The 24,500-nt window shown below is 39.3% G+C and overlaps 1 protein-coding gene across 2 annotated transcripts in view; it reads left to right on the top strand.

Moving 5' to 3' along the window:
• Positions 1–22,261, top strand: part of Naxe (NAD(P)HX epimerase) — a 121,615-nt gene extending 99,354 nt beyond the window's left edge. For both annotated transcript variants that reach the window (XM_090368841.1, XM_090368842.1), the window contains exons 3-4: positions 9,380–9,638; positions 22,010–22,261. In XM_090368841.1, coding sequence (XP_090224967.1) covers positions 9,380–9,638; positions 22,010–22,227 — 477 coding nt within the window. In that variant the 3' untranslated portion in view covers positions 22,228–22,261. The remainder of the gene's footprint in view (positions 1–9,379; positions 9,639–22,009) is intronic.
• Positions 22,262–24,500: the final 2,239 nt, after the last annotated feature.

The raw sequence follows: 24,500 nt of genomic DNA, 5'->3' as shown, positions 1-24,500 counted from the left end.
GATATTGATGAAGGTATATCAGGCTTAATGTCAAAGTTTGCAGATGATACAAAGGTTGGCAGGGTGATTAACAACAGTAATGACTATATGCTACTGAAACATTATACTTAGGATTTAGGAAAATTTGGTCAATGGGCTGAGAAATGACAGTTGAAGTTTAACATTGATAAATGCAAGGTACTGTATATGGGTAGAAGTAATCTCGGAATAACTTATCAACTATGTGGAATGACACTCGGTAGTGGAAAATGAAAAAAGACCTGGGGGTAATTATGCAGTCAGATATAAAATTCTTTGAGTGCTGCCAGAACAGCTCCTGAGTTTTGTTAAAGATATACAGAAACTTAGCTAGTATTGATAAGGAGGTGATCATCTCTTTATACAAGGCCATGGTTAGGCTACATCTAGAGTTTTGTATACAGGTTTGAAGGCTTCACTTACAGAAGGATGTAGATCTGCTGGAATGGGTGTAGAGAAGGCAGCCAGATTGGAACATAAAAAGGGTACTCTTACCTAGAAAAGCTTCAGTTCTGCAAATTGCAGCATCTGCAGACTAGGCACCTGCATGGTGATCTGATTAAGGTGTTTAAAGCCTTGAATGGATTGAGTAAGCTGAACTTGAATGGAATTCTTCCTCTTGCTGAGACTGCACAAAAGGGGGCATAAATTTGAAGAAGGATGGTTGCAATTAGATGTGCAGAAGTTTGCCTTCAGCCAACTAATTGTTGATTATTGGAATAGGCTTCTATCTGTTGTTGTGGAAGTGGATGGTTTGAATAAATTCAAGGAAGAACTAGAGAAATTCTTGGAGGGTAAGGATGGGTGAAGTGTGTGTGTGTGTGTGTGTGTGTGTGTGTGTGTGTGTGTGTGTGTGTGTGTGTGTGTGTGTGTGTGTGTGTGTGTGTGTGTGTGTGTGTGTGTGAGATGCTATACATGCTTGCTTTCTTGTATCATTTGCCACTATTACTACTGTTAGTACTACTATTACATTAGAATATTAACATATTTGATAGTACCCCAGAGCAATGGTAGTCACATTCCAAACTTTTAATATTTTTCTTCAATATACTTTTTACTTTTCTTAGTTTCTAATGTTTATTTGGGGGGGGGACTCCCTCCTACTTTTCTATTTCTTTTCACCTTCCAACTTCTGCTTCACTCACCCTCTATGAATTAATGCAATGAAACTTTTCATTAGACCATGGAATGGTCACTGCTTGTCCTTTGAAGGTGGTATTCTGAAAAGCTGTTGTCATGCTTCGGGTCAGCTTACATCTTTTAACTTCCTTAAAATAGTTTCTTTGGTTATGGGAGTTTGGAGGATTAAAATTTTATATTCCTGGTTGAATAACTTCTTCATTAAATGTTTTAATCTGTATCAATGGGAAAATTTTAGGGATCTTCAATAGTATGTTATGTTTTATAAACGTTTCCTTTTTTGTCTTTTTTAGTGGCTTAAATGAACTTGTGTAATTTTCTATAGAATGAATATGTTGGTTTGTCTGTCAATTTTATAAATTAGTCATTCACAGTTTTCATAAATTAATTGTTCATAACAAGGGGTAAAATATGCTAATATCCTAATGTAAGTTGTATTTGTTTTGAAAAAGAAAAGAAATTTTCTCATTATACGTTACGCTATGCTCACTTTTTGATAGTATTCATATATCCATAAGAGATTTTTCTACTTTGTGTAATGTACCATAACTTATAAGCTTTCTTAATGTAAATGCAACACATTATACCTTCCTCAGCATTCCAAAAGAAAAAGGTACCTTTGCTACTTCACTTCTGTGAATTGAAAGTTCATGCTGCATCTGGATTACTGAGATAATGTGGCATGGAGTTGACATGACAAGGAAAGTGGCACAAGGAAACTGGACATATAACAGAACTGGCTGCATTGCAGTAATGTGGGTAAAGGATTGTACAGATGAATGTGCCTTTCCAATTAATTTTACAGATGCTCAATGGATTGAGATCTGTGTTTGGGCTGGCCAGAGCACATGTTTTTGAAGCCGTCCTCATGTTCCTCAGATAACTGCAAACTGGATGCTAGGACAGCTCATAGGGTTCTGAAAGGAATTTTGCCAACAGAGGAGCTGATTTCCCACTGTATATGGTCACATCAAGAGTATTGCATACAGGCCTGAAGCCTCATTTTAGGAAGGATGTAGATCAGTTGGAATGGGTGCAAAGAAGGACAAGATTAGTTGTGGGCACCAAAGGGTACTCTTGCCAAGAATGACTTCAGTTCTGCGAACTGCAGAAACTGGAAACTAGATATCTGTGAGGACATCTGATTGAGATATTTAAGGCTTTGAATGGATTGAGGAAGCTAAATGCTGATGGCATCCTTTCTCTTGCTCAGACTACACATATGAGGGCGGGGGCATAAATTTAAATTGAGGAAGGATGGTTGTAGAATAGATGAATGGAGATTTTCCTTCAGTCAGCAGGTAGCCCTTCTTCTGTCTGTCGTAGTGGAGGTCAACAACTTAAATAAGTTCAAGGCACAAACTAGTAAAGCATTTGGAGTGAATGGATGGGTGAAATGAGTTTTTTTTTTTTTTTTATTTGGCTGATGCTATATAAGCTTGCTTTCTTGAATCATATGCCTCTACTAATGCTAATGGTAGTTGATTGTTGGAACAAACTTCCATCTGGTGTTTTCAAAATGAGTACAGTCAGTTCTGTTATAATGTGCATTTTGGCAAAGCGAATTTGCTCCAACACAACTGATATATTAGGGAACAATGAGAGTATAACTCAATTTTTGCATTGGCTCATGCATTAGTTGAACGCAAAACCCGGCACCAAGCTGAACCTGCGCAGCAATACATACAAGTTTACTATATAATATCGGTGTAGATACACCATAGTTAACCCATAAATTTGAACTATGTAAGTAGCGTAAAAGGCATCGTTTTAATTGTATCTCATATTCTCTAGCTTCTCTACTAGAGAAGCTAGAGAATAATGCTTCTTTAGTAAAGACTGCTGTCTTCTCTACTAGAGAAGCATTATTTATTTGAAGTAGTGCAATACCAGCTATCTCGTTGTGAAGGCACCCACAATATGAGATACAATTAAAACGATGCCTTTATACTACTTACATAGTTCAAATTTATGGGTTAACTATGATGTATCCACACCAATATTATATAGTTAATTACCAAAACCCATAAGAATTATGCCTTGTGCATTTCGTTTTCAAATACAAGTTTACGAAGCTTAAATGTCAAACATCAAATGTGGGAAAGCTATATTTCCTATTTGCTGTAGTTGTATTGGTCAGAGACACACTGTTGTCATTCACTGTATTCACAGGTTCACAAGATAACAGATGATATTGTAGACCAGCTCATGTTTTCAGGAGCTCACATTTTTCTGTTTGAACAGAAATTCCATGAGGCTTGAGTGGAGGAGCAAGTTTCTGGAGGTCACTACCATAAAACAATAAAAATAATTTGCGGTTCCCAGTTTATTGGGCTCTTCTGATAGTGTAATCTAATTATAAATGGGTAGTAAACTCGATCTTATTGCATTTTCAATAATACTGATTGCTGGAATTCTGTGGGTTTTTACATTATTATGGTGAAATGTCACCTTCCATGGAAGATTTCCCTTCCATGAAATCTTCAAACATATAAAAAAACATAAATAAATTTTCCGAATCTTCTCTTCATTCCTATTTTTTTAAGCTTCCTAATTTTAATGCTTGAAATTGTTGCTGTGTATCTCACTTGTGCAATTTGTGTGTGCCGTGTTCATCATTATTGATTGCTTATCTTTTTTTACTGTTATAAATTTTACAATAAAAAAAAAAATGTTAGTGAATAGAAATATCAATTAGTACAAAGGGTACTAGGAAAGTTTTGCAATACAGCTTTGTTTATTTAATTTTTTCAAAGTAATTTCCTCTACATTCAATACACCTCTCCATCCTCCGAAACCAATCTTTAAACCAGTTCTGCCAAGTTTCACTAGGGAGTAAAACACACTCGTTGTCCCAAGCCCGTAGAAGGTCCTCATCACTGGAAAACCGCCTCCCTTTTAGCTTCATTTTCACATGCGGGAACAGTGCAAAGTCGCAGGGAGCAAGGTCTGGACTGTAGGGAAGGTGCTCGAGAAGTTTCAGTCCTGTCGTGGTCAAATATTCGGTGCAGGCTTTGGCGCGGTGAGCTGGAGCATTTTCGTGATGGAGGTACCAGGTGTCCATTCTTGACTTTGGCCGCAGGTTCTTCATAGATCCAATGACTTTAGGCAGGCATTGTTCAGTATACCACTTAGCTGTGACTGTCTTCTGCGTGTCCAAAACGACACGTTCCACAATTCCACTCGATTTGAAAAATACAGCTATCATTTTCTTCTTTACAGATCGGGATTTTCTGACAATTACGGGTGTGTCGTCGTCATCAAAGACCCAAACTTTGTTTTGAGCCTTGGTCGGCAGATCGTAATAGTACAGCCAAGTCTCGTCACCTGTCACGATGTTGTTCACATACCGAGATTGTCCCTTATCAAACTTTTTTAACATCTCCCGGCACCAAGTCACACGTCGTGTCATCTGCTCTTCAGTCAGTTGATGCGGCACCCAGAGAGAACAAAGTTTCTTCACGTGCAAATGATCTTGCAGAATCGAACGAATTGCTGGTGCATTTAGGCCCAAAGTATCCTCTATCTGTTGGTAGGTCACTCGCCTGTTTTCATCAAGCATTTTCCTCACAGCAGTAACGTTTTGCTCCGTAACTGACGTTCGTGGCCTTCCCGGCCTCTCAGAATCCTCCAGAGTGAAATTTCCCCTTTGGAATTCTCTATACCACCTGAATATTGTTGTACGATGTGGACAATCATCATTTAGTGAAAGAGTCATTTCTTCTAAGCACTGGTCTATGGTTAAACCACGCACGAAATTATACCGCAAAACTGTCCTTATCTCATTTCGTGACCACGATGCCATCGCAAGCACTTTACACTCTCACTACTAATGAATAACTGAGCCCATCGACTTGGCGCGGCGGCTATTATGCACGTATGAACATGTCTCAACATGCAGCAACAAGCAGCTTCCTGTGATTCATTGTTGCGTCATATTGCAAAACTTTCCTAGTACCCTTTGTATGTATATATTACAGTGACAAACTGTTAGAGGGAATGGACAGGTTATATGAGAGGGTAAAGTGAAATAGAACAATTTTTTTTTCCACTTTTCTCTCAGTTATCACAAAATTATTTAGCTTTTGGTTAGAATTTGATAAACTTCTGGTATTCCCATCCCTAAAATATTCCTCATGTGTGAATATAGATGCAAAATATGTATTTGGTTTGTCAGAAACCTGAGCAGGATCATCAACAGTTAAACCATTCATATCTAGTGGACCAATATGATTCATCGCCTTCCTTCTAGTCTTTACATATGTAAAGAAGTCTTTGTTGTTTTGCTTTGCATTCTGTACTAGTGACTCCTAATCTGCCTTGCCTTACCTAACTTCTTTTGTGACTTGTTTGCAGACTAGTTTATATCTGCTGTAGGCTTCTATATTGCCTGATAATTTATATGCATCTCAGTTACCCAAATCGTGCACTTCAGATACATAGGGTAAACAATAATTATAAATAAATAATGTTATACTTCCCAGAAGGGGAAAGTATATTGTTATTTATTCACAGTTGAATGACACCACCCAGATGGCACTATTTCAGAGATTGTCTCCTCATTGCTTGGTGGATAAGCACTGATTTTAAGAGCCGATGATGCAGCTGCGACTTGACTCTGCAATATTAGCATTAGTTAGCATTAGTAGAGGCATTTGATGCAAGAAAGCAAGCTTATGCAGCATCAGCCAAAAAAATTAAAGTAAAATAAATAAATAAAAAATAACCACTTCCACTTCACCCCCCTGTTCATTCGAAATGCCTGTCCAGCCGAGCCTTAAACTTATTTAGGCTATCAACTTCCACAACAAGGGATGGAAGTCTGTTCCACCTACCAACCACCTGCTGGCTAAAAGCAAATTTCCGCACATCTATCCTACATCTGTCTTTCCTCAATTTGAATTTATGCCTTCTCAGGTGATTATTCTGAGCAAGAGGAAGAATCCCATCAGCATTGAGCATGCTCAAACCATTCAAGGCTTTGTACACCTCTATCAGATCACCTCGCTGGTGCCTAGTCTCCAGACACTGTAATTCGCAAAACTTAAGCCTTTCTTCGTAAGAGTACCCCTTTGTTCCATTCACTAATCTTGTTGCCCTTCTCTACTCGTTCCAGCAGCTCTACATCCTTTTTGAAATGAGGTCTCCAGGCCTGTATACAGTACTCTAGGTGTGGCCTGACCATTGCCTTATACAATGGAATAATCACCTCCTTATCCCTGCTAGAAAAATTCCTATATATCATTGACAATACACCATGAGCTACTCTTGCAGCCTGTCTGCACTGCTCAGAGAACTTCATATCTGCCTGCACAACCACCCCCAGGTCCCTTTCATTCTCTACCACTGTCAGTGTAGTACCACAGAGTTGATACGTTGCTCTGGAGTTGCTGTTTCCCATATGTAGTACTTTACATTTGTCAATGTTAAACTTCATTTGCCACCTCTCAGCCCATCTGCTCAACCTTTCCAGATCCTGTTGCAGCAGCATAGTGTCAGTAGTGTCCTTGACAACCCTGCCAACCTTCGTATCGTCTGCAAACTTGGACATTAAGCTTGATATACCATCATCAATATCATTTATAAATACAGAAAACAACAAAGGATCCAATACTGAACCCTGAGGGACTCCACTAATAACATTAGTCCACGATGAGCAGTGTCCATTGATTACCACTCTCTGTCTTCTCCCCCTCAACCACCCCTTTATCCATAGCAGCAATTTGCCTCCAATGCCACACTGCTCCAATTTGTGCAGCAGTCTTCCATGTGCAACAGTTACAAAAGCCTTTCTAAGATCCAAGTATATAATATCAAAGTTATTCCCTGCATCCAGTTCTTTTGTGACTGCATCATAGTATCCAGTCAAATTGGTCAGGCAAGACTTTCCCTTAACAAAACCATGCTGTGTCTGAGCTATAACTGAAGTCTTGTCTAGATGATCCTGCAGTGCTTCTTTAACCAGTGGCTCCATTAATTTTCCGGGAACAGAAGTTAAACTCACAGGTCTATAATTACTTGTGTCAGCCTTTGATCCTCCTTTGTGAATTGGGGTCACATTTGCACATCTCCAGTCCATGGGTACCTCCCCTGAGTCCAAGGAAGCTCTCATAATTATGGCTAAGGGTTTGCTTACTTCCATTGCTGCCTCCTTTAATATAACTGGATAGATTCCATCCACCCCAGGTGCCTTTCTTGTGTTTATCTTCAACAATTTCTCTTCCACTTTACTCTCAGTTATTACAAGATTCTCTAGCTTACTGCCAGAGTTGAATACACCTCTGGCATTCCCCTCGCTGAATAATCCTCATGTGTGAATGTCGATGCAAAATATTCATTTAGTTTGTTAGCTACCTGAGCAGGATCATCAACAGTTGAACCATCGATATCAAGTGGACCAATCTGATTCATCCCCTTCCTTCTAGAGTTTACATATGTAAAGAACTCTTTGCTGTTTTTCTTTGCATCCTTTGCCAAGGATTTCTCGTAATCTGCCTTCGCCTGCCTAACCTCCTTTGTAACTTGGTTACAGATCAACTTGTACCTATCATAGGCTTCTGTGTCATGTGTTAATTTGTATTTAAAATAAATAAATGCACAAGGCATAATACTTTAAGAGTTTGGTATCTATATATGATATCGGTGTTTAGATACACCATAGATAACTCTTAAGAAACTACAAAGTAGTTGTTGGCGGCATCATTTGCTCTTTCTCATATTGTGCTCTGCCTTCACGACGAGTTGCCATGATATTGCACTACCTCGAATAAGTAACGCTTCACTGATAGAGAAGACTATTGTTACTTATTCTCAGTTGAGTACCACCACCCAGACAGCACTGTTTCATGGCTATTGGCCAATCATCAGTGGGTGGGCAGGTACCCTGGTATTGCAGACATGACGACCCAGTTGTGAAGTTAATCACACAATATGAGAGATGCCAATAGGTGTAGATGTCAATATTTAAAATAAATAAATGCACAAGGCATAATACTTTAAGAGTTTGGTATCTATATATGATATCGGTGTTTAGATACACCATAGATAACTCTTAAGAAACTACAAAGTAGTTGTTGGCGGCATCATTTGCTCTTTATTGGTTAATTTGTATGTATCCCATGCGTTTTTCTTCTCTGCCATATGCCTCATTAGTTCATCTGACATCCACTTAGGCCTAAACCTTGAACAATATTTCTTAGTTGGTATGTAAAGCCTAGTAGCTTCCAAGATAAGTTCTTTGAATGCTTCCCATTTTGAATTTGCTGTTGGTAACATCATCAGTTGATCCCACTGTATAGAATTTAAATACTGTCTCAGTCCATCATAGTCGCCTTTACAAAAGCAATACCCCTAATGTTAGTTACCTCTTTGAGTAAATCCCACTTCAGAACACTGTGATCACCGCCACCTAGTGGTTCATTTATCTGCAGATTCTTCTCTGCAGATATTATAGATATCAAAGAGTGAAGTATGTTTAATTTTATAATTGTGTAGAGCATAAAGTTTCAATTATAGCTTTAAACTTTATGCTCTTAAACTATATTCTATAAATATATTTATAAAAGTAAATATGTTTCAAGTTATAAACATAGTTATAAAAGTGTAATTAGCACATTAGTTTGTATGTAGTCATAAATTAAAGCAAATGAAGTTTGCACAAAAAGGTATACAACATCTCAACTAACTAGCACTTCACTTTTGGGGAAGTGCTATTAATTTGAAGTAGTTATGCAGAGAAACTTGTGAAAGAATTCACAACATGAGATGTTGTATAATGTTGATTTTTTATTCAAATTTTGTTTGCTTTATTTAATGACTCTGTACAAACTGATGTTTTGTGTTACCCATGTGTTAGTTATAAATATTTCCATAGCCTGAAGCTTTATTATAGAATTATAAAAAAAATAATCTATATGTTCTGAGATGCATGGTAAATAAATATCTGCAAGCTGTTCTCTGTCAAAGCTAAAGTTAAATTAAACTAATTAAATTAATTAGTTTAATTTAATTTAATAAAATAAAATTTTATTTTTGTTTACACAGAAGAAAAGTTTATCCATCCAACAATTTAAATTTTTTATAAGATATACAGCTGTAAACTAGAAATTCATTGCTGTTAATGATAGCAAGGTTGTTATTATTGATATTTAAAAATAAATACTGCTGTGTTTTTAAGTAATTTTAATGTGCTCCCTATTTATTTTAAGATATTTTATTTCAGGGTTATGAACCATCCATTTTCTACCCTAAGCAGCCAAACAAGCCACTTTTTAAAAATCTTACAAAACAATGCCAAGAGATGGAGATTCCTTTCCTTTCATTTCTTCCTGATTCCCAGCTGATAACTGACTCTTATAATGTTGTTATTGATGCTCTTTTTGGATTTAGCTTTAAACCTCCTGTTCGCTCAGAGTTTGTTGATGTTTTAGATAAATTAAAAAAGATTCAGATTCCATTATGCAGTGTTGATATCCCTTCAGGTATGCTTTAATATATGCACGTTTCTTATTTAGTATAATTTACATATATTAGTTATCTGATAAATGAAGAACAAGCTAAAGTGATTTAAAGTTTGAAGTGCTTGAAATTGGCTTAGTAACATAACCTCACATTGCCCACAGTCAGTTCTGTAATGTAAGTGCATGTGGGATAAATTTCTAACTCAACAATTTAGACTTTTATTGTGCAGCTGTTTTTGAATGAATGGTTTTCATGAATTTTTCCCCACTTGGCATCTAGCTTTATAAGACTATAATCAGTTATCATAATAATTACCATCAATAGTTATGTTTTTAAATGCTGAATTTTTAAAATTTATTTCAACTTTTAAAAGCATAATAACATAGCAATCAGTAGAAAATTGTTGCAGGATTTTTATTTTTTTTTTATATAGTAATATATAAAATTTATTTTTTACCAACATGTGGTGAAAATAAAAATCACATTTGTAGCAGAAAATATTATTATTATTATTATCATCATTATATTTTTTAAATTTAAGTTTAATAACATAAGCAAACTTGTGGGATAGTTCTCTACATAAAATTGAGTTTCTTCTAATGCAAATACTTATAAAATGTTCATTATTTTTGTTTATTCGGGAAGCATTACTTATTTTAATAATAATTATTAAAATAATTTCAGTCAGCATGTCAAGAAATTTTATTATTGATGTGATCCCCTGATCTACAAGGTCTTTTTTCTATAAGAGAAATTAGCTAAAAGACAAAATTATATATTTACAGTTCCACACAGTTTTTTTAGATCTGTGGAGTTGAGAGTTGGATAAGAAATAATGGGACTGAACAGAAATTCATGTTAGAAAGGAGATTAGCTAATCAGATATTCAAAGCAAAAATGACTGGTAAAAAGCCCCAGAGGTAGACCAAGAGAAAGGCAGATTAACTATGCCAAGCAAGCATTAGAACAATGGCAACTGGGGCGCCTCCGTAGCCAGGTGGGAAGGAGCAGTAGTGCGTAGCACACGCTTCTTGATTAGACCGGGGTTCGAGCCCGTCACCACCAAATACGGAGCATGCGGAAAGGTCAGGGAATGACCACCGCACCGGAGCAATATGGCCTTAGTTGCTAATGCTCCTGAAAACCAAATAACAGCACAGCTACAATGGCAACTGAAGTTTAACATTGACAAATCCAACTGCTGTCCATATGCAATGGGATTACCTCATATTGGATCCCATATGTGGTCCCAGGTAACATATCAATTGTGTGATGCTACACTCAGTGTAGTGGAAAATGAAGACTTCACAATTGTGAAGTCTGATATGAAGTTTTCTGAATAGTGCAGACAAGCTGCCAGAAGAGTTCATGGGTTTTGTCAATGATAATACAGGAATTTTGCTAGCAGGGATAAGGAGGTGATTATCCCATTGTATAAGGCAATGGTCAGGCTTCACATCTTGAGTACTGTGTGCAGGTTTGGAGGCCTCATTTCAGTAAGGATATAGAGCTGCTGGAATGGGTAAAGAGAAGAGCAATGAGATTGGTGAGGGGAAAAAAAAGGTGCTCTTACCAAGAAAGGCTTTATTTCTGAAAATTACGGCATTTGGAGACTAGGCATTTGCAAGGTGATCTGATTGAGGTGTTTAAGGCTTTGAATGGCTTGAGCAATCTCAGTGCTGATGGAGGGGATGTTGTTTGTTGTTTGTATTTTAGGAGCATTAGCAACTAAGGCCATATTGCTCCAGGGATATGCGGTGGTCATTCCCTGACCTTTCCACATCCTCCTTATTTGGTGGTCACGGGCTCAAACCCTGGTCTAATCAAGAAGCGTGTGCTACGCACTGCTGCGCCTGCCCACCTGGCTACGGAGGTGCCTGATGGAGGGTACTATGCACACGAGGGGACATAAATTCAAATTGAAGATGGATGGTTGCAGAAGTATGCATTAAACCAACAGGTGGCTGATTGCTGGAAGAACAAAGTTCCATCCATTGTTGTGGAAGTGGATAGTGTGAATAAAGTCAAAGAACTATACAAACAATTGGAGGGGATGAATAGGTGAAATATATATATATTTTTTTTACTGATGCCTTATAAGCTTGCTTTCTTGTCACTATTAATACTAACACTGGACAGGTCTAAGTGGTCATGCTAAGTTACAGTTTAAAAAAATATTGGGATGGTGTGCTGCTTAAGATCCACATCTGTTTGGCCCTTTTTACTTCACCGAGACTATAATGTCAGAGCATTGCCATAAACATATTACACAGTTCATTTCTTTATTGAATGAAGGAAAATATATTGCTAACAGCAACAGGATGGAGAAAAGAACTATATCCTTCCTAAAATGAGGCCTGCAGATCTGCAGTACTCAAGGTGTGGCCTGACCATTGCCTTATACAAGAGGATAATCACTTGCTAGCAGAATTACTGTATATCATTGACAAGACACCATGAGCTACTCTTGTAGCCTGTCTGCCTGCGTAGAAAACTTCATATCTGACTGCACAATTATCCCCAGGTCTTTTTCGTTCATCACAACCCTGAGTGTAGTACTGCACAGTTTGTATGTTACTCTGGGGTTATTGCTACTCATATAGAGTACTTTGCATTTGTCAATGTTAAACTTCAGTTGCCATCTCTCAGGCCATCTGCTCAACTTTTCTAGATCCCGTTGCAGTAACATACTGTCTTTAGTGTCATTAACAACCCTGCCAACCTTATGTATCATCTGCAAACGTGGACACAAAGCCTGATATATCTTCATTCACATCATAATTAAATACACAATACAACAATGGGCCCACACCCGAACCCTGTGTGACTCCCACTAATAGCATTAGTCCACGAAAAGCAGTGTCCATTGATTACCAATCTCTGTCTTCTCCCAATCAACCATCCCTTTATCCATAGCAGCTGCTTTCCCTTAATGAACTGCTGCTCCAATTTGTATAGCATTAGCATTAGCATTAGTAGAGGCATATAATGCAAGAAAGCAAGCTTATTCAGCATCAGCCAAAAAAAAAAAAAAAAAAACAACCACTACTCCCATTTCACCCCTCCGTTCGTTCGAAATACCTGTCCAGCTGAGCCTTAAATTTGTTTAGGCTATCAACTTCAACAACAAGTGATGGAAGTCGGTTCCACCAACCAACTGCCCGCTGGCTAAAGGCAAATTTCCGCACATCTATCCGACATCCGTCCTTCCTCAATTTGAATTTATGCCCTCTCAGGTGATTATTCTGAGCAAGAGGAAGAATCCCATCGGCATTGAGCATGCTCAAGCCATTCAAAGCCTTATACACCTCTATCAGATCACCTCGCCGATGCCTAGTCTCCAGGCTCTGTAATTTGCAAAACTTAAGCCTTTCTTCGTAAGAGCAACCCTTTGTTCCATTCACTAATCTTGTTGCCCTTCTCTGTACTCGTTCCAGCAGCTCTACATCCTTCTTGAAATGAGGCCTCCAGACCTGTATACAGTACTCAAGGTGTGGCCTGACCAATGCCTTATACAACGGAATAATCACATCCCTGTCCCTGCTAGAAAAATTCCTGTATATCATTGACTAGACACCATGAGCTACTCTTGCAGCTCGTCTGCACTGCTCAGAGAACTTCATATCTGCCTGCACAATTACCCCCAGGTCCTTTTCATTCTCTACCACTGTCAGCGTAGTACCACAGAGTTGATACGTTGATCTGGGGTTACTGTTTCCCATATGTAGTACTTTACATTTGTCAGTGTTAAACTTCATTTGCCACCTCTCAGCCCATCTGCTCAACCTTTCCAGATCCTGTTGCAGCAGCATAGTATCAGTAGTGTCCTTAACAACCCTGCCAACCTTGGTATCGTCTGCAAACTTGGACATTAAGCCTGATACACCATCATCAGTATCATTTATAAATACAGAAAACAACAATGGACCCAACACTGAACACTGAGGAATGCCACTAATAACATTAGTCCACGTTGAGCAGTGTCCATTGATTACCACTCTGTCTTCTGCCACTCAACCATCCCTTTATCCATAGCAGCAATTTGCCTCCAATGCCACACTTCTCCAATTTGTGCAGCAGTATAGTAGTCTTCCATCTGCAACAGTATCAAAAGCTTTCCTAAAATCCAAGTATATGAAATCAAAATTATTTTTTACATTCAGTTCCTTTGTGACCACATCATAGTACCCAATCAAATTGGGCAGACAAGACTTCCCCTTAACAAACCCATGCTATATCTGAACTATAACTCCAGTCTTGTCTAATTAATCCTGCAGTGCTTCTTTAATCAGTGACTTCATTAATTTTCCCAAAACAGAAGTTAAACTAACAGGTCTGTAATCTCGTATCATCCTTTGATCCCCTTTATGAACTGGGGATACATTTGCATATCTTGAGTCCGTGGGTACCTCCCATGAGTCCAAGGATGCTATCATAATCATGGCTAAGGGTTTGCTTGCTTCTTTTCTTGCCTCCTTAAATAGAACTGGATAGATCCCATCCACCCCAGATGCCTTTCTTATGTTTAACTTCAACAATTTCTCCTCCATTTTGTTCTCAGTTATTACAAAATTCTTTAGCTCTCTGTTTGAGTTTGATAAACTTCTGGCATTCACTTCTCTAAATAACTCCTCATGTGTGAATGTAGATTCAAAATACTCATTCAATATTTCTCCTTCATTCATGACTCATTCAGTCATGCACTTTTGTTTTACCTGCTTATGCAAAGTCCTGGAGGTCTGGGCAATTAACCATATTATTTAAGAGCAAACATGTTCAAATTGTGTAGAAACTTTGAGAATGGCAGTAACAGAATTGTATAGTGCTCCAAAGGGGGGATTTAATGATGAAAATTAGTCTCCCCAAAGATTCCCAGTTGCCAAGTTGTATAACAGTTGTAATCTCCTCCTTCCTTTTTTTAGATGCAGAGGGTAAGTCATTGATAAAACACTGTATGAGTCCTGCTCAATAGGTTACACCACGTGCTAACAGTATCATAACCTTGAAATCTATTTCTTCATTTACACCATTCAACTCTATCCCACATAGTGTATAAGTTATTTTCTTTTAAAATACTTGATGTGGGGAAAGTGAGGCAATGGTCTCAAATTCTTAGCAAATTCTCAAAGGCTTAATTTCTGCAAATTACAGTGTCTGGAGACTAGGCACCTGTGAGGTGATCTGATTGAGGCATATAAGATCTTGAATGATTTGAGCAAGCTCAGTGTTGATGGGATTCTTCCTCTTGCTCAGATTATGCAGGTAGCATGAATTAAATTGAGGAAAGACTGTTGTAGAATAGATGTGCAGAAATTTGTCTTTACCAGTGTGTGGTTGATTGTTGGAACAAACTTCCATCTGTTATTATGGAAGTTGACAGTGAATGTATGGGTGAAATGGGAAGGGTTTTGGTTTTTGGCTGATGCTCTATAAACTTGCTTTCTTGCATCATATACTCCTACTAATGCTAATGACTGTAGTCACACAGTGCCATCTGGAAAACCATCACAGTGCATCATTAATTGGTAGGAAGGATCAATATTTTTTGGGTGGAAAATCTTCTTAAATATCTTATTTGAAACAGCAGATGCTAACTCAGACCAGAAAGAAAATTACTGGACCTCAACTTTCGCACACATATTAGTAAAAATACTGTTGAGACCTGCTTCACCTGTTGCAGGCAGCTAGTTAGTATACAGGTGATATTTAGATATTGCAGCTCTTAAATAAAAAGAACATTAACATGCCTACAATCACACAATATTCTTTGATATAATGTGTACAGTATGAGTCAATGTGCAGTATACATTAGCTAAAACAAAATGAGTTTTAGCTAAATTTTCAATGCCACCTCCAAGTTTATCCTTTCTCTCTTTAGGAAACAAACCATACCCTTGAGTAAAAATTATTCAGAAACTAATCAATAGTCAGCCAAGTTTCTGAAAATTATAAAATAGAGACATAGCAGCAATGTACCTTAAATAACTCAGTTTATTTTCCAAACTTTTCATGTTCTGACAAAAGAAAAACAAACAGCACTACTTACAAATGTACTGAACATTTGTAAATGGAAAAATAAACATCTTTGAAAGGTAATGAACTCCTTACTCTCTCCTAACTCTCTTCACAATTGTAGACTTTTTTTTTTTTTTACCTTTCGTAAATGATAAAATTGACTTGAGAAGGACCTGAAACAAGAATGCAAATCTGGAACAAAATATGAGAGCATTACTGACTGCAAATAATATTGAAGTGTAAGGTGTAAGGTATATTGTGGTATATAGACTGGGCGAAGATTATTTTTGGGCTAGATTAAATTTAGTGTGTAGGGCGCTTGCATCATGTATAGATAGAGTGGGGGAGGGTAGGAAGAAGGTTGGGGGAAAAGTCAGAAGTATGGAGGACACAGAAGAGATTCCCCCCAGGTGGTCAGTGAGGCATGCCCATGTCTCACCAGAAGGAAAGGTGGGGTAGCAGGGGGGCAAGGCGAGTCCTCCTGCCAGGAAGGAGTATTAAAGGAGAGCCAGGTTAGTGCTTGGCTCAGGCAGCCAGAACGGCTGCTATTCGTCCTTCATTCAGATTTTTTGTCTATCTTCATGATGGTTGCTTGGTAGGTCATCTTTGGTGTTATGCACATTTTGGCTTCTAGCCATTATGTGGCTAGTGTGCATTCAGGTACCGTCTTCTTCTGTACAAGACTTCAGCGAACTTTGAGAAGGCAATATATTCCTGCCTCCCATCCAGGAGGTGTTGTTCTCTATCTCTAGGAAAAAAGGTGATCCGGGTGATGAGCTGGCAGCGGAGGTCATCATAAAGCTGGCATTCATGCATGAGGTGGTGCCAGCTCTCCACAGCAGCAAGTAGGGTCATCTGTAATGCCCAGGGCTGTAAGTTTAGCCTTAAAGGCACCATGTCCTGTTAGCAGGAAGGTCGCGTGGAGTCCCGGTGTGAACCATGCTTGAGCCATTGGATAGAGTTTTCCAACGTTGGGGAAGAATCGTTTGGTGACTTCTCCCTTTAGGGAATTCTCCCATCTGGTTTGCCAGGTTTGCATGAGGTGATTTGTAAGTTTCTTTTTCTCAGTCAAACGGGTTGTGGTAAGATCTGCGTCGAAGTCGGCGAAGGTGCAGGCTCTTCCCTTGGAGAGTTCATATAATACTCCAGATTTAGCTAATTTGAGGTCTAAAGGTAGGGTTCCCGCCAGCACCTGCAGTGCGTGGGTGCTAACTGTGTGCAGGCCCGGGTTATAGCGAGCAGCATGGCTCTATGGATAGAGTCGAGGATTCTGCAATTTACAGCCATGGTGACTTTGGGGTACCATGCTCCGGAAGCATAGGTAGCTATTGGCAGGAAGGCGGCTTTGTAAAACAGCTTGAAGGTCTTCTTTTTCATTCCCCAGTCCCTTTTTGCGACTCTGGTAACAAGGGCTGTATACCCCTGTATCTTCTTACGGATGTATTTCAAGTGTGCCTGGAAGGAGAGAGTGGGGTCCAGTATTACTCCCAAGTATCTAAGTTCCTTGGACAGTCGTAGTGTGATACCATCAATCTTAATCTGTGGGGGGTCTTCTGTAATCTAGGGCACCCTTGAGGAGAATGGAATCCATTTTGGTTGCAGAGATCCTAAGGAAGTGGATATTGGTCCACTCTTGTAGGATTTTGAGGGCATGATTTGCCTTTCTTTCCAGCTGGATTCTGCTGTTTGCCTCTATCATCAGGATGAGGTCATCTGCAAAGGCTTGTGAAGACGCCTCTCCAATATCGGTATTTAGGAATTCATCCAAGACGATGTTCCATAACATAGGTCCTAAAACGGAGCCTTATGGACAGCCGCTGTTGATTTTTCTGGTGAGTATTTTATATGGAGCATTCATCATGATGAGTCTACTGGAGAGGTAACTTTGGATTACTCAATAGAGGTTGCCTGGCATCCCACTCCCCTGGAGCCAGGCCAGGACGCTTGGCCACCAAAGGGTGTCGAATGCCCCAGCAAAGTCGATAGAGATAGCCAGGAAGTATTTGTTTTCTGTGGCAGCTGCACGTGCAAGGACGTTCTTCAGGGCATCTACAGTCGACGTTCCCGGTCTAAAGCCGTACTGGTTTGGGGAGATTAGGTTTGCCTGTAGTTAGTGAGCCTGTATTCTGGTTAGCAGGAGTCGTTCTAAGAGTTTACTGCAGACTGTTAGTAGGGCTATTGGTCTGTAGGAAGTCGGTTGGTCTGGTGGTTTTGTCGGGTTTTTAATTATGAGTTTAATATTTGCTTTTTTCCAGTCCTTCGGATAGGTCCCAGTTTGGAGACATAGATTTAAGAGGTTCAGTAGCATATCGGGGGCTATCTCCACCACCTTCCTGATGATTTCCGGCTGCAAGAGGTCCGGACCCGGACATTTCTTACTTTTGATAAGGTGCACAGCCGCTTGTAATTCCTCTATTGTGAAATCCAGTTCCCTGTCTTATGTTCGGTAGTCATCATTCTCTGTGCACATCTTGATTTGTTGGGGTGTCTGTGGGTCTACATCAGGGTGGAAGGTTGCGTCCAAAATATTGTTAACAGATGCCTCCCAAGAATTGGTAGCATCTCCCTGTGGTGTTATGGTGATTGAAATTACCTCTTCCCTGGGGAGTTTATTAGTGGTTACTTTGTAGACCACCTCCCTGGGGAGTTTATTAGTGGTTACTTTGTAGACCACCTCCCAGGGGTCAGTGTTGCCAGTGGTTGCGACCATATTTTCCCATGAAAGTTGACTTCTGCATACGAGCGAGGTGTACTGGTTTCTGGCCTCCTTGTAGATTTCCCACGGTGCATCCACTTCAGGGGCAGACCAGGAGCATCTGGTTCTCTGGAATGCTTTTTGTTTGTCCTGGACTTCTCTTGGGAACCTCTGGAGCTCCGGACCATGGTACAGCACCCGAGGAAGGTTTTCTTCGTTTTATGGCAGCATTCGCTGCTTTAGTAGTGATTGCTGTGACTGTTTTTTGGAGTTGGTCAGGGTCTTGGTTTGTTTGAATTGCAGCTTGCTGTGTATCTTTTTCTGCTATTAGAGTGTCTCTGAATTGGTTCCAGTTTGCAGTGTTCAGTGCATATCTCTGCAGCATTTTTCTCTCAGGATATTGGTCTCTGTTGAGTTGGAAGGTCAGGACCCTGTGGTCCTGACATCCTGAACCATCCAGTCTGTTATATTGCCAGCAATGTTCCTAGTGGCTAGGGAGACATCGATGGTTGATTCCCATCGTATGTTGCAGTAAGTCTGTAGTTGATTATGTTGGTTTAGCACTGTTATCGTTAATGTTGCTAGGAATTCCTCCAGGTGTTGCCCATTCCTTGTCCCCTGCCTGTCCGGGGTATGGCTGTACCAAGCTGGTGACCTGCAGTTCATGTCCGCTCTTATTATTAGTTTCTGGTCAGGGAGGATATTTGTTACGTGTTCTAGGTACCTTGTAGCCATCATTATGTCCTCTCCAGGGCGGCAATAAAGGGCTATGACGTAGAAGGCTCCCAGTGCTGAGATAAGATGTGCACAGACTGCCCAGGCCGTGCAGAGGTGAGTGATCCTGGTAACTGTTATATCTGGGTTTCTGACCACAATAGCGGCCCAGGGGATTTCATTTTCAGGCTGTATGATCTTGTATTGTAGGAGGTATCCCCTTACTTGATTGGCAGCTGCGTATAGTTCTTGGAGTATGATGATATCTATATTTTCATTGTCGGCTTTCATCCTGACCTGGTCAGCCACTGCCCTGGTTCTATGAGTGTTTAGCTGGAAGAATTTGATTACTTTAGTATTGAATTGTTTATGGTGTGGTGCCATAATCTGTTCTGGATTGGGTCAAACTCTTGTATTTTTGGTATATGGGACACATGCTGTCTCTGAGGGAATGGGAGGCATCCATTTTCTGACTTCTGCAATTAGCACAAATGGCGTCTGTGCTCTTATTTTGGCAGTCGGTGAAGTTGTGGCCCTTGCCAGTGCAGTGGCCGCAGGTTCGCACAGCCTGTGCGACATGTGTCCAAACTTGCAGCAGTTGTAGCATTTGATGATAACCACATGTTCGTGGAATCGGTGGCCACCCCAATGTATATAAACTCTAGTCTGATTTATAAGTATTTGCCAAGCTACTGGGCTCAGTTCTACAGACCAGTTGACTGTGCTTGAGGACTTGGTCTTGATGGTGTGCTTGGGTGTCACATGATCATTTAGATTTTGATCTGGCAAATGTTTGGACAGATTTCTATCAAACAATTCTCTTGCGACCTCCTCGGGTTTGATATCCTTATCTAGGTCGTATATAAGGATGGAGGACCCCTTCCTTCTTTGGGGTTCAGCTCTGAGCCCCAGGGTTGCCATCTTGGGGTTGGCTATTATTTCATTTATTTCCTCTGTGGTCTCTGTTTCGATGACCACGCCTGGATTCCTTGTCTTTCGTACCGATTTTATTTTCGTGGTCCTTAGGTCATCAGAGAGTTGATCAATTATTGCCTGCTTAATGCCTTCACTAGAATGTTTGTCCTCTTTATTAAGGGGTCTCAACACTACAAGGTTAGGTGGCCGAGTGGTGGATTTCTCCTTGGCTTGTATTGGTGGGGTGGCTGTGTGGTCACACTGTCCTCAGCGCATCTGTATAGGAGGGAGTGCGCTATGGCATATTTTTTGCTCCTCCTTCCTTATAAGCCTCCAGTTTAGCTGTGGCTATTTCAGATTCTAAGTATGTTTGGAATAAAATGGACTCCATTTTATTCCATAAAGTAACAATTTGGCCACTGAGGCCTGCAGAGATTCTGTTGCTCTGGTCCCTAAATAGGTCTTCTAGGGCTGTCTTGAGAGTGCATGCTTGATCCAAGGTGGAACCCTCTGGGAGTGCAGGGTCCAGGGGGGGGGAATCCTTCGGCTTGGTTTCAACTTGTTTTCCTGGTTGTAGGGAGCCAGGATCATCATGAGCGTCCTTTGGTTGGCTCTGGCTTCTAGTTGCTCTGTCCGAATTAGAAACTATTTTATTTTTATTTTTTCTTTTAGCCAAAGGTGACGGTTTAACTTCTTGAGTATGGAATTGGTATTCAGGGTTAACTTGTTCACAGTCAGAGTCAGTCTTTTTCGTGTGGTTCTCCCACCATGTTTGTATCCATTTCGGATTTTCAAAGTTATCCGGATTAGTGAGTTCTAGACGCGTTATTTTGTTTCAGGGCTCTGAGAGCTGTTGGAGGAGATAAACCACTAGTCCGTGGGTATATTTGTTGCCGTGTGATCTGCAGGCGAAGATTTGGGCTCTCCCCCACTGTCAGTATGGGGGGGAACAGCCTAGTATATAAGTGGTCCTAGGAAAACGGGGTTACTTTATCTGGGGGTTTTTCTTGGCGTCAATAACAGTGGTGATATCAGTTTTTGCACTACATGTATGCCGACCGGGCTAGCCGGGTGGGTAAAGTACCTGCCTGGCAACCCAAAGGTCGCGGGTTTGAATCCCGCCTCAGGCTTGGATCAAAGTACTGCAAAAACCTTGGGAGGTGCATTATGGCCACAGAAGCCGATGCGCCAAGAACTACCAAAAAAAAAAAAACTACATGTATATTTGCTAAGATCCATTCTGTCCACAGTATGTCTATTGCAGAGGGGGGGGGGGAAGACACAAAATACATGTTTCACTAGCACAGTAATGGTAATTCAGCACAGATGATGGAACGTTCTTGCAGCTCAGGTTTGGCACAAGTTGGGGGCACCTCCCAAAAAATGCAGGGTATTTATGTGGCCGCCGCTTTATATTGGTGCCTCTCTATATCCTTGCTGCCAGCCACATGGTGACCATTGTGGTCTCGCAAACAAAGGATATAGATGAAGACGCAAATAGCCTGCTAAATTCCCAGTTGAAATTTAAAAATTTCTTACCATGGGACTCCACTAGTTGACTTCTTTAGGTGAGAACACTTTTTGGGGCAATAACTATTATTAAAATGCATATTTAAGCACATTTTTCTTTAGTGTTGATCAGCATGTCCGACTAGTAAGGCAGCCCTCTAGTGGTATAATATTGAAGTGATGGTCAATGACCAACTTACTCAGTTGCGCTGCCCAGGGCTGTGCCGAGCCATTTTAGTACCTGAGGCAAGAATGAAAAATTGCGTCCTATTGTTGACCATGGCAACTATTTAAGCTTTCTTTTGGCGCCCCTTTCAGCTTTTAATCTGAGACAAGAGCCTTGTTCGGCTCACCCTCGGCACGGCTCTGGTGCTGCCCCAGTCTTGAGTTTCTTTGTTGATAAAAAGGTCATAGATCATATTAATTACTTACCTGAGATTATATTTTAATTTTATTAGTTATTTTTCTGATTGAATAACTGACTTAAAAGTAAAAAAAGAAGAGCTCTATATAAAACTCTTAAATATTTTGTTTATCTTACAGGTTGGGATGTTGAAAATGGTGATCCTGAAGGCCTCCAGCCAGAATTTTTGATTTCACTGACTGCTCCCAAATTATGTGCAAAATTGTATAAAGGCAAATACCACTGGCTTGGTGGCCGCTTTGTGCCCCCAAGTTTATGCTCCAAATATGAACTTAATTTACCACCTTATCCAGGTACAGACTGTTGTGTTCAACTACCACTGCCATCAACATCTTGAAGTTTCTTTTTTAAATCAGAATTAAATTTATCTTGCTTTGGAACAAAACCGTACAAGGCATATAGCATGAGATAAAGTGCTTTCCTATAGCTCTGAAACTAAAGGTTAATAGGGTTTCTTTGATAATCAAGAATTTGATATACAAGGAAAAACATGATTAATCCCACTTTGATGTTGTAAAAGTTAAGACGCAAACAAACTCTTAACTAGTTGATATATTTTTGGTGATTCAAAGCTACTCATGTATTATTTAGCATTAAATCAGAACACCTCTGATTAATAGCTTGTATGAGGGTTTCAGTGATTAATTCATTCAGGATTATCATGTGCCTTCTATCATTACTTAATTTCATTTACCTCAGCAGAAAAACATAGATAACACTTGAACAATTTCTCATAATTCTTTCTACAAGAGATAGATTGTAAATATTTTGTGTTAGAGTTATTAACTTCACCTAGAAGCAGTGGTTAATATTTTTGCATTTCTGTTTTTATTTCTTTAAATATTTGAGATAGATAATATTAATGTTATTCCTTTAGAGAAAGAGAAATTAGGTAGAATACTTCTAAAAAATGCAACACAATAAATTGCCTTTTTTTAGGTTGGTTTTATGCCTTTTTTTTTTATTTCCAAAGAATTGTTTATAAAACAATTCTTTTTTTTTTTTTTTCCATGTTATTTAAAGTTGTATCTATTACTCTAACCACAGCATCCATTTATATATTTTATGCGTATTGTACTTAAAAATCTATCTTTGCGTTGCACAATTCTGGTGATACCAAATGGTATCACCAGAATTGTGATACCATTTGTGATTCCCAACCTTATTTACATTTTTTTAATAGAATAAAGAGAAATTACACTTAATTTCCTGTTATTCTATGGGTTTTCTTGAAATAGTAAATTACTCTAATCACAGCATCCATTTATATGTATTTTACACATATCTCACTTGAACTTCATCTTTCAAGCTGAACAGCTTATATTGTGTTCAACCATGAATTTATCTTGCAGTGATGAAATGCTCAATAATGTTTGATTGTTTTATTTTGTTTCTTTTGTAGTTTGAGGCTTTCAACGATATTTTATTAATCTAAACCAGCGGTTCCCAACCTTTCTTTTGACTCGCGAACCTCTTTCAACATAATATTTCTAAAGTGAACTACTAAGCCTATATTCTCTGAAATCGTATAATATTTCTGAATTTTTATTACAAAATATTTCCAGTACTACGTTTTTATAAGCAACGTAGCATAATAATAATTTTTATTATTAAGTATCATTTATACACTGTAAAGCAGTCCAAATTTTAAATTAATCAGTCCAAACTAGATTTCAAACAGGCTAAGAGTAGAAAACTTGCTTCTTGTCCAATGGTAGCCAACCATTCTGGTCTCTTGCCAAAACTATTGGTGGCAATTTTTGCCCATCTCTGTTCCCACTTCTATCAAAACCGGATGGTTCTGTTGCCACATCAGCCAAAGATAACGCTGACCTGCTGGCATCCTATTTTTCTTCCAACTCATGTATTGATGATCTTGTTAAATCACCTCAAACCATTCCCAGTACACTCCATTCAATGCCTCTTGTGGTCTTTGTTCAAAAGGATGTCAGAAGGATTTTGTTGAATCTGATGCTAAGAAAGCTCCAGGTCCTGATGGTATTTCTCCACTTGTTCTCAAAACCTAAGCTCCTGAACTTACATCTATTCTTTGCTGCTCGTTTTCACTTTCTTATTCCAAAGGTGTTTTTCCTTCTGCTTGGAAATTTGTTCATATCCAGCCAGTTCCTAAAAAGGGTGACAAATCCCTCCCATTCAATTATCATCCCATTGCAATTACTTCTACTTTTTCTAAAGTAATGGAAAAATCAATTAACCACCAACTCTTAAACTATCTAGAAACATTCTGTCTGATCAATGATTGCCAGTATGGATTCCGTCAGTGTCAACCCACTGGTGATATTCTGTCTTATGTTACTTATTTATGGACAAATTCAATGGAAAATTTGGGTGAAACACAAGCAGTTGCTCTTGATATCTCCAGGGCTTTCATTCGTGTTCGGCATAAATTGCTTCTAAATAAGCTTCCATCCTATGGTTTGCCAGCTGTTTTTTGTAATTGAGTGTCCAGTTTTATCTATGACTGCTCCCTGGTTAATAGTAGATGGCTCTCTGTCTTCTAACTTCTCCACTAATGCTGGTGTTCCCCAAGATTCAGTTCTTTCTCCCACTCTTTTCCTGTTGTATATTAATGGCCTTCTTCCATTGACC

The sequence above is a fragment of the Mastigoproctus giganteus genome, chromosome 2 (genome assembly GCF_048544385.1).
Source record: "Mastigoproctus giganteus isolate SK-2022 chromosome 2, ASM4854438v1, whole genome shotgun sequence".
Classification (NCBI taxonomy): Eukaryota; Metazoa; Arthropoda; class Arachnida; order Uropygi; family Thelyphonidae; genus Mastigoproctus; species Mastigoproctus giganteus.
The sequence above is the reverse complement of the archived record's forward strand: the minus strand, read 5'-3'. Positions and strand labels throughout refer to the sequence as shown.